Source organism: Microchirus variegatus, assembly GCF_963457635.1.
Source record: "Microchirus variegatus genome assembly, chromosome: 2".
NCBI lineage: Eukaryota > Metazoa > Chordata > Actinopteri > Pleuronectiformes > Soleidae > Microchirus > Microchirus variegatus.
The window spans coordinates 32,697,943-32,709,858 of record NC_139803.1 but is presented as its reverse complement, the minus strand read 5'-3'; the positions used below and the strand labels follow the sequence as shown (position 1 = coordinate 32,709,858).

General features: G+C 38.2%; 1 protein-coding gene across 1 annotated transcript; it reads right to left on the bottom strand.

Annotated features, from left to right (window-relative positions):
* Nucleotides 1-14: 14 nt before the first annotated feature.
* On the bottom strand, nucleotides 15-1,927 carry nkl.4 (NK-lysin tandem duplicate 4; the record flags this gene model as incomplete). Its single annotated transcript, XM_083906632.1, has 5 exons — nucleotides 15-90; nucleotides 388-542; nucleotides 632-709; nucleotides 1,713-1,795; nucleotides 1,879-1,927. 5 exons carry the CDS (start codon nucleotides 1,925-1,927, stop codon nucleotides 15-17), a joined length of 441 nt encoding a protein of 146 aa, XP_083762758.1.
* Between the last annotated feature and the right edge of the window lie 9,989 nt (nucleotides 1,928-11,916).

Genomic DNA, 11,916 nt, shown 5'->3' with positions numbered 1-11,916 from the left:
TTTTTTTAACCCTCTTAGAATATGATCTCAATTTCCTTCGGTGACATTTCACAAGTAGGACGAACGACCAGGTCAGCCAACTCCTTTCGCCTGAAAGAAAAAAACATCAGAATAGAATTATTAGCTGAAAGAAATAACAGGGACAGAATGAGAATGTTAATAATATTATATAATGCATCATTTTCCACGAGCAATGGTAGGACAAGGTCTCAACAACATTGTGTGTTTTGTTTTAAAGTAGCTTTTTTTCCCTCCCAATTTATAAGAGGTTGGGTATAAATTTCCTAAACATAATACTGTATAAAAACTTGTCCTGTACTTGTGTTTTTCCCTTGAAAACTGGACTTTAAAAATACTTTTTCCTATTATCTTGGCTGTAAAACCCACTTGCAGGCTTTGACGTTCACACAGATGGTCCTCACGTCATCGGTGGTCGTGAGCTCCTCGATTAATTCTCCCAGGTGGCTTTTCACAAATTTGCGGCACACGGGTTTGAGGAGGCCGATTTCATTGCAGACGGTAAGTAATTTGGATTTCACAGTCTGTAAAAATGAAAAAAACGCAACAACATTATTATTCATGCTCCTTCCAAGATACTCCAGATATAAAAGTGTTGTTGTTTTTGTTTTACCTCCGAGGTGGCGTTGGGTCCGACGACTTTCTTCACCTTGTTTAAAGTCCACTTACACGCCCAGCATAGACCTGGAAGCTACAAGCGTCATAAAGAGACACATGATGTAAGTTTGAAAGCAGTTTAGAAACTTGTTTTGTGCATTGTTTTTGACAGAATGCAGTTCTATTCCATGATAATGAATTACGGTGCAGTTGACAATGAAATAATTACCACATGATTGGCCTTGACTTTTAAACTCTGTACTGAAGTATCTGTAGTATCTATCCAGATGTGTAATTTGAAGAGTGGTTTGAAGTAAAACTCCATTTTCACAGTGTCTCTTGCCAATATCACTAATGCAATACCATAAAAATGGTAAAAAAAAATAAACTTAAATTACTCCCAATATCTGTAAGATTACAGATAGCTTTCTGTAAAATTACGCTATTTAGGCACGTTTTTGTAAAATAATACATTTTAAATTGTCTTTATTCAGTAAAGTACGGTAAATTGCTTTTGTGTTTGTACAAATACAACTTATTACCTCTATAAACCACGTAAAATCAACTTAACCATGCGATTCTGTGTAATGTGTAAATATATGTGCAATGTGTAATTTTCACATACATCATTTCTTCATCATCACGTTTTATGTACAAATTACATGTGAATATGAAAGAAATATGTTAAGTTTGAAAGGTAAAACTTTATTAAACGACTGCTAGTATCTGTTCATTTTCAGTTATGACATTGTCTTATGGAAAATGCAATTAAAAATGGTACGTAAAAATATGTGCAGATACAATAAGTTGGCATAAAGAAGCATAACATTAATGTAATCTTACGTGGAAATATCTGTAAATATATTGTAAAACAGGAACAAACTAGTAATTTACAGTGTGTGTCAGAATATGTATAGGTATACGTTGTTATATACACTCATATATATACATATATGTATACATATGAACCAGTAAACGTAACTGTAGCTTTCAATCAGCTGTTGCAGTGCATTAAACTTTTGCTTTAATGCAAAAGACATGTTATAGTATTATATAGATATAGTGCAGTCTCAAATCTTAAATAGAGCTCACGTTACCTTGCCGGCCTCCACGGAGATCTCCACATCTTCCTGCTCATCGTCGATGTTGATCTCCAAGCTTCTCCCATGGACTGTCCACACTGTGAAGGCACAAAAATCAAATGTTAGATACACACACTGCACTGAACACAGCAATGACCAAGGAGAAGGTGAAACACAGCACCTGAACATGTCACCAGGATGCAGGCGAGGATGATTGAGCTGGTGTCCATTCTTTGATCTGTGATCTGTGATCTGTGAACGTCTGCTGATCAACTCTTCTTTTTATACACAGCAAATGACAAGGGCTGGATGGCAAAACTGCTGTGTAGCCACACCACCACGACGGATGGAAATTTAAACCACAACAAGTGTAGCTGTTCACAGCTCTGCCCCCTCTGCAAGGTTCACAGGAAACTTTTTCACACCACCACCTCCTCCTCAGGTTCGTATAGTTTCAGTCACAAAGACTTATTACATTATTTATCTTCATTTCTTGAGAACATATCATTAAGTGTGCTGTTGCCCTTTGACACGTGTGTTCAAACCTCATGAAAATATTCATACCCACTCATTTTTGTGCAGGCCTGGACATTAAAGCGAGCATTAACAGGTCGATATTCAGTGTGTGTCCAGTTTAAAGGGTTTTTTTGGGTAGTGATTCAATACACTTTACTCCCCAAGGTATGTTTGTATGAGTGCATAAAAGCTTTAAAATGATAATGTGTCTTAACCGTGGAATAATGCTGCCTTCACTTGCTATCGGACAGACGATAATTCCCATTTGAGACATTTGAGTGGCATTTACATTTTTTCATCATATACTACTAAATTCAAAGATGTTGCAGAGAGATTTCCGACTTCTAAGAATCAGAGTCTGGTTTATTGCTAGGTATTAAGTATTTCAAGAGTTATTTAAAACAGAGTGAATATAAATGAAAACTTTAAAAGTCAGTGCTGGACGTTTGACTCCACTTCAGACTGTACTAATGACTTAGGATCATTTTAAAGTACTATTTAAAAGTCAAGTCTTTCATATTTAAAATAGCAATTAGACAGGATTAGGCTCTGAAAGGAGCTTTTATCCACATCAAACGGGGACATACCACTTATCTGAATAATCCTAGCCATGGACAATATGGACAATACACAACATGGGTAACACAATTATAGACACAATCAATGTTTCTCAATGCACAATGTCACTTTGACTACTACTGCTGCTAAAACTGCATACTTTGTCACTCTTTGTTGTTTATTACATTGTTTAGACATAGATCTCAGTATGTATATGTGCATATTTAGCAGCGTTTTCAACACCCCCGATTTCTTTTTCAGGCAGGAGGTGAAAAAGCACAGCAGGTGCAGCTCCCAACACGATCAATCCATCAACACAGGGTCAGGACCGTTTCCAGAACGTCTGCCATGCATGAAAAATGTCTCCGAGGACGACTGAGAGGTTTGTGTGGAGGTGCGTTTGCCGCACAGAAGCTCGATGGGAAACTTGAATGTTACCTAGAGTCTGCACAGATGCTTCCAAATATGTAGGAATTCTTTTTCCGACACAGAATATGAATGAATGTTCATTCACTCATCAGCTTCTGTGTGACACGTTAATAACTGTCACTGTGACTCATCCCACCAATCTACAAAGAACTAACACATCTTTTGTGGTAATTTTGGATTTTTTTTTTCTTCTTCACAGGTTCAGATGTTGAGACCACCACAGTGTCAGTTACTCGCCTTAACTCTTCCTGTTCCACTTCTCTTCACACCCACATTTCACAGAGTCCTGTTTCACAGAAACATTGAACAAAATTGAAATTGTCTTTCGTTCACTGAACGGCATTCATTGTGGGGTTTATAGATTATAATTCAAAACTAGGACTGCAAGTGGGGGAGGAGTGCAGCAGCTCCCTGACCTCACTGTTTCCCTCATTCAACGGTCTTCACTTTTATGCATTAACAAAAATGACCACAAAGCCACGGTATTATTATAATAATAACGTATACGTGTTCGGGGTTGGTCACTTGTGTCACTTACTAAGTTTCGAGGTGATCAGTGAATGTATGGTGAAGTTCTAGGGCTCTTCCTGTTGCGTGCCGAATGGTCGATATTCGCCGAACTTCCATGGCCACGCCCTTTCCAATTCGCAAAATCTGATGATAACTTTTTTGCCTTTGATGTGTGCCTTGGGTTTTGTGTCGCTGTGGTAGCAACTTTGGTTTGACCCGTTAGGATTGTGGCTGTTTGACTCCACTTTGTGTGGGACACTTGTGTTGCTGTTGTGTGGAGCAACACATTTTAATTTGTCTTGTGATGTTTGTACCTCATGGTGGTAGCCGTTTTGTTACCTTGAGGGTGTGGCACCTGGCATAGTTCAGATCTTAGATATTCTGTAGTTTGGCGGTACAATCTATTGAAGAAAAAAAAAGTAGGCAACTTATGCATTTAGTAATGCAACATCTCTTTTGGGGTAGAAATGTTCTCTTTAAGGGGGGAGGTGTTACGGCACCAGGGTCATGACTGCTTCTTCCTTGTATGTGTCTGCATAATAATAAACCTTTAAACTGGTTTGTTTGATGTGTTGCTGTTGGTTTCTTGGAGTTGGGAGCGAGGGAGTCTCATGTTGTGACCACCAGCAACAAGTAAAACAAACCATTTTAAAGGTTTATTCAAACCAAGCACAAAATGTCTGCTGGCTGTGAGAGGTTTGAGGAAGTCCACTGCAGCTGGGATGATCAGGCCTATTATTCAGATTCCTCCTGTCCAGGACCAATCAGCTCCCAGTATCCACCTAGACTCATACACATGTATGTCATTCACTCAAACACTCACCTGTAACCCATCTCACTCACATGCAGACACATACACACAAGGAAGAAGCAGTCACGACCCTGGGGCGTAACAAAAGTTACAAGAGTTTTTATGCCCCTCAAAAATCACCGCAAAGCCACAGAATAACAACAATAATAATAATGATCTGAAAGAAATCAATAGACTCCTTGTACAGAGTTGCTGTTTCAGCCCCTGGTGTTTGTCCCCGTCGCTAATAATGGAAAGCAAAAAAACATGGCATCAGACTGCTTATGTGCGTCACATTTGTGTTGATGTACCTGCTTGAATGTCCATGTCCAGTTTAAACAGAACAGTCATTCGATATCCTGTCATTCAACAGTGGGAGTTCTGACGCCTGTCAGCGGAAACCCTTCTCTGCTCTGGCTGTAAATGACAGTGTGTGAGAGTTGAGAGTTGACCATAAACACTGCAGCTGTGGGCTTGACTGTGAAATGGTGAGCTGAACGACACTAACGTGTTCCCACAGAGCTGAGACGAGGTGCAAGACTTGGCATGTTTTATAACACGTAGTCAATGATTGTGTTATCAGAGACTGACAACAAGACATAAAACAACAGGACATGACATTCAGCAGTGGAAAGAGTACTGCAATATTCGGCTCAAGTAAAAGTACCACTATTTTGAGAACTTATTACTTAAGTACAAGTAAAAGTACTGGTCTAAAAATGTACTCAAGTTAAAGTAAAATAAGTAGCTTGTTTAAAAAGTGCTCAGAGTAACAGTTACTTTATTAACAAGGTTCTTTCTTATGTCATACAAAAAGGACAAGGGGACACAAATCTCACATGAATTGTTTTTAATTAAAGGCAAAACTTTACAAATCAAAGTGCTGACAAAATAATTATGTAAACACCATGGGTCAACATGGGTCAAAGGTCACCCATGTTTAACTTTCTCACTCAGGGACCTTAATTAACGCTTTCACCTGTCCTCATCATTCACCTGTCCTTGACATTTACCTGTCCTCATCATTCTCCTGTCCTCATCATTCACCTGTCCTCATCATTCACCTGTCCTTGACATTTACCTGTCCTCATCATTCACCTGTCCTCATCATTCTCCTGTTCTCATTATTCTCCTGTCCTCATCATTCACCTGTCCTCATCATTCACCTGTCCTCGTCATTCACCTGTCCTCATCATTCTCCTGTTCTCATTATTCTCCTGTCCTCATCATTCACCTGTCCTCATCATTCACCTGTCCTCATCATTCTCCTGTCCTCATCATTTTTTGGGCTGATGCAGGGATCACAATCAGTGCAGTTACACTAACTCACCAGCAGATGGTGCCTCAATTATGTATGTGAGACCTGCCAGTGACGATGGCCTGCTGTGTGTCACTAGTCATTACACAGATACACAACAGCCAAATAGGGAGACAGTGAAATAGTGCTGTGTGTCTGGGGTTGTGGGATTGACTCGACTTCACCGAGCTGCAGTTAAACCTCAGAAATGTGAAATGTGTGGATGAGACAGAGGAGAGGGTACTACAATGTACTTTTATTGCTAAGGCGCGTTTATATAGTTGGTCAGAATTAAGAAAAATAGTTATAATTTCATCAGTTTGCCTCCAAGTTGTGCTGGAAAGGATAAAATACACTATGTTATATTCCCATAGCCTCTGTATAGACATTTTAACATAGTAATGGAAAAAAACAGCATAAATTCTTTGTTCTAAGGGTTAAACCTTTGCTTTTTCCCACCATAGTAGTGCAATGCTGATGTTTTAACACTCAAATGACACTACATTTCAGGAGATGTCATTTTAAGAGGTTGCTTCATCTTTAGTAGAAATACATTCTTAGTTTCTTTGTATTTCTTGCGTCAGGATGAGAACAGATGCAGCTTTTTAACCCTTGGTAAATTGCAAGTGGGAATAATAAACAACTCCTAGGGGACATCCTGGGGGTGTGTGTTTATAGGTCACATATTCAGGCTTTAATAAATGCGTTTTTTCAGTCTCTTACGTGTTGTTGAGTCAAAGTTATGATTCATTTTATATCACATTTTTAGTAGTGACACAAAGTAGCGATAATAATTATATGTGAAAACAGTTTACTTTTTCTACTATAAATGTAACAAACTGTTTTCTACATATACCATATTATATATAAAGCTGAATACATGATGTTATCTTCATTTTGGTCCAGATTACATGATATCAAATTCATTCCAATTATAAAAGTTGCCGTAAAAGTTCTTGACATTTTTAATCTCTCGTCAACTCTGCTTTACAGAGGGAAAAAAAATCCTCATTTATTCATGAGTCCATGAGGAAATGGATTCACTTCTTCACATTCACTGAATAATTGAGACAACCCCCAGTTGTTTTCCAACAGCGTCATTCACAATTAAGTGTGTAATGCATAATATTTGGAGGCCCACTTGAGCAAATGATGAGCTTATTATCTGTGGCTAACAGCAAGGAAAACAGTATTATTGTTATTATTATTATTATTATTCAGACCCCATGTAAGAATCAATTAAGTATTGAATAATGCTGCAGATTACGTGTTAATTCAGGGGGAGAAAAGGAACACTCATTGTGACAGTTATCGTAATAAAGACAGGATTTTTAAATCTTGTACATTGCATTATTTACAATATAGCATTCTTGGATAACCTTTAAGAGACATACGATACACACAACAAGAGTGATCGCATTTAAAGTCAACTCCCATAATCGAGAAAGGTATTGTTTTCCCCACAGGCGCCTTTTTTTGTTTTGCATTCATGTCATTGAAACCTCCAGATCACTATTTAATCATTGTCTTATTTTGAAAAGAATATAAAATAAAAGCCTCTGTCTTTGACTTTCCTTTCCTCATTCTTGATTCCAAATCACAAAATACAACGACAAAAACAGAAAACACAATGAGGAAAAGTGGACTCCTCCTGGCTCCCCCTGGCCTCCCCTCTCGATAAATCTAATTGGAATCATCCACTTCCTGTTTGCCAGTCAGAACTTCCATGCACATGGAGCCAGCAGGAGCAGGAGGAGGACGAGGAGCAGCAGGGACAAACATGCGGTAACTGCTGCTTAAAAATGATCCACACATTTCTTAGATGTTCTGTTGACGCTCTGTTCACACCTGCTGTTAACATCTGACCTGAGTGATCTGATCACAGGTGTTCAGATTACACCTGCTGCTGCTAATGCTAATGTGACGTCACTGCTCCACAGTAAACACACACCGTTCATTTAATTTCTCTTCACATACACATGATGTTGTTTTCTGTTTGTTACAGAAAGACAAAGAATCCAGGAAATGTTAATGTTATTATTTTATTTCTTTGGTGCAGAAAATGTTTGAAAATGTTGATCAGTGTTTCTCAAACCTGGAAATGATGATTCTCAAATGTCTTTTTTTTAATCCTCAAACTAAAAATGATTCCGTTTTAATAAATTATTTGTTATAATGAACAAAGAAACCAGAAAATGTTCAACATTTGTTATGATAATAATAAAAAAACAATTAACAAAAACAAGAATTAATCGATTATTAAAGTATTAGACAATTAATTTCGTAATGGTTTAATAATGCAGTAATCCTTACTGGTTTTATAAATATATATATATATTTTAAATAATCAGAAACGCTATGATACGATTTATCACGATATTTGCCAAATCATATATTGCATTATACTGACAGTGCTTGTGAAAGTGAGCACTCAGCACCATCTAGTGGACTGATTTTTTTTTTTAGTAATTTTTTAATGCTTATCCAAAAAAAGTTTGACATTTATTTGTAACAAAAAATATACGCAAAAAAATGAATACTTGGTTTCTCAAAAGCAATATAATATTGTTGCACAAGCTGTTTCACTGTATTTGTGTCACCACGACCAATAAACCACTCAAACAACGTCACATCCTGTGTGCAACCATAGCAACAACTACGACATTAGCAGTACGTAAAGTTGCACTATTGTATATATGCAGATTTGTCACCGTTTTCACTTTAGACACTAACATCAGAGACTCGTTGCATTTACACTTCTGTTCAATGCTCTCACAATGTCTCTCTGACCACCTCCTGTAGTGATTTGGAAGATCGGACAACAATCTGTCTTTGGGGCTCATTTACACCTGTACTTGCAAGTGGTCATGCGCTATCCTATTACAATCCCATCACAGGGATGCATGATATTTGACTTTTTGCCCATATCCAATATGACCATATATCAGAGTGCTTGGGCACATATCAATACGTCTTTCCTTTTGCTCAACTGCAAAGGTCATTAAGTCTCTTCTGTAGTGAAATTAACATACTGTTTTTCATACTTATGTCGCAGCAGATGTGGATATGAAATATCTTTATTCTGCAAAATAAATAGAAAAAAATGCTGTTGGGGGCGCTAGCATAGAGTCTACTATTGTAGTCATTAGTCATATTGGCAGATGTCGTAGTGTTTGCCGATATCCCATCAAATTTTTCAAAGCTAATATCTGTCCATACCGATAATATCTTGCATCCCGACACATTTCAATGTCAGGTGTAAACTAACAACATCTTTTGCTTTTTTAAAAGAATTAAATCAAGCTTTCTGATTTCACAGCTTCTTAAATGTCCACATTTTCCGCTTTCTTTGCTCCATAAAAACAAATAAATCATTCAAACTCAATACTTTTTGGTTTGTGGACAAAACAAGACATTTGAGAACATCATCATTTCCAGGTCTAAAAAAACCCTGATCAACATTTTCTGACATTTTATGGACCAAAGCATGAATCCAGACAATAATGCACAGTTTAAACCATTATGAAAACAATGGCTAGTTGCAGCCATCGAACAAACACAAATAGTGTACATGTGGATTTGTTTATGGAGCAGTAAAGTAGGATTCACCTGTGATTTCATCACCTCAGACTGACCTGAACAGCACTTGTTAACAGAGTCTCTGTTTAATGTGTCTGCATTGATTTCCATTGTTAATATGTGACTTTAGTGAAAAAAGTCACATTGACTTGTGTGCTGCAGTCCAACTGCTGCACACAAGTGAATGTGTTTTTTATTAAAGTCACCTGTTAACAATGGAAAAATCATGTGCATGCATTAATCACACAGAAGTCTAATTAATGTGCAGATCATTTTTAAGCAGCAGTTACTGGACACCTGGACCCCAATAGTCTGGTGGACTTTCCAGGGTGTGAACCCTTGTTGTTTTTTTGTGTTTTTTTTAATCACTTTATGGCCAAAAATTGTTGAATAAAATGGCATAACCCCCTCCTGTAATGTCTCTGGGTTTCCGGGGGGACACAAGCCCAGCCCCGTTCTTCCACACCACCACAACATTCCACATGCACCTCCACCAGTGAATATTCTCTTAGGACTCGAGGTGGATTCGAACCAGCCATCACCGGACCGGCACAACCTTACGGCCGTGAACAAACCCACCACGCCACTCATCCCTGTTAGATTTGGAAGCTCTCGGTGCTTTTCAGTCTTCACTTTGGATGTAGAACATTAAACATTGACGTATAAAGGAATTGAACTCACTACCTCATGACTGAAAGTCTGCTCTCTAACCAGCTGAGCCATCTTTCCACACTCTTTGACTTTTTTTTTAACTCCTATTTACTTTTTGCATTGAATATTTTTCTTAAAAAATCACTCCAGCAAAGTTTTGAACCCCTGACCTCAAGGACACAAGTCTTTCTCTTAACCACATGAGCTATTTCTCCTTAAGTTCAACTCAATCTGTGGAAGTATTTGTATAATACAAGTAGTGTGTTCAAGGTAAATCAATTGTTAATCATAGAAAATCAGGTCCAATCGGGATTTGAACCCAGATGAACCGCTCCAAAGACATCGGTGCAAACCACTAGACCAACCACTTGCCTGATTGCTCCAAAATTTGGAAGCCTTTTTACAGTCCTTTACAAACACTGCTCACATTCAAGAATATCTTTTCGACAAAGTCTTACAAATTTTTGAGTGATGTCTCAAGTGGTTGGTCAAGTGGTTTGCACCGATGTCTTTGGAGCGGTTCATCTGGGTTCAAATCCCGATTGGACCTGATTTTGTGTGATTAACAATTGATTTACCTTGAACACACTACTTGTATTACTTGTCTGCTTCTTAACCACATGAGCTATTTCTCCTTATGTTCTACTCAATCTGTGGAAGTATTTGTATAATACAAGTAGTGTGTTCAAGGTAAATCAATTGTTAATCACACAAAATCAGGTCCAATCGGGATTTGAACCCAGATGAACCGCTCCAAAGACATCGGTGCAAACCACTAGACCAACCACTTGAGACATCACTCAAAAATTCGTACGACTTTATAGAAAAGATATTCTTGAATGTGAGCAGTGGTTGTAAAGGACTGTAAAAAGGCTTCCAAATTTTGGAGCAATCAGGCAAGTGGTTGGTCTAGTGGTTTGCACCGATGTCTTTGGAGCGGTTCATCTGGGTTCAAATCCCGATTGGACCTGATTTTGTATGATTAACAATTGATTTACCTTGAACACACTACTTGTATTATACAAATACTTCCACAGATTGAGTTGAACTTAAGGAGAAATAGCTCATGTGGTTAAGAGAAAGACTTGTGTCCTTGAGGTCAGGGGTTCAAAACTTTGCTGGAGTGATTTTTTAAGAAAAATATTCAATGCAAAAAGTAAATAGGAGTTAAAAAAAAAGTCAAAGAGTGTGGAAAGATGGCTCAGCTGGTTAGAGAGCAGACTTTCAGTCCTGAGGTAGTGAGTTCAATTCCTTTATACGTCAATGTTTAATGTTCTACATCCAAAGTGAAGACTGAAAAGCACCGAGAGCTTCCAAATCTAACAGGGATGTGTGGCGTGGTGGGTTTGTTCACGGCCGTAAGGTTGTGCCGGTCTGGTGATGGCTGGTTCGATTCCACCTCGAGTCCCAAGAGATTACTCACTGGTGGTGGTGCATGTGGTGGAAGTACGGGGCTGGGCTTGTGTCCCCCTGGAAACCCAGAGACATTACAGGAGGGGGTTATGCCATTTTATTCAACAATTTTTGGCCATAAAGTGATAAAAAAAACACAAAAAAAACAACAAGGGTTCACACCCTGGAAAGTCCACCAGACTATTGGGGTCCAGGTGTCCAGTAACTGCTGCTTAAAAATGATCTGCACATTAATTAGACTTCTGTGTGATTAATGCATGCACATGATTTTTCCATTGTTAACAGGTGACTTTAATAAAAAACACATTCACTTGTGTGCAGCAGTTGGACTGCAGCACACAAGTCAATGTGACTTTTTTCACTAAAGTCACATATTAACAATGGAAATCAATGCAGACACATTAAACAGAGACTCTGTTAACAAGTGCTGTTCAGGTCAGTCTGAGGTGATGAAATCACAGGTGAATCCTACTTTA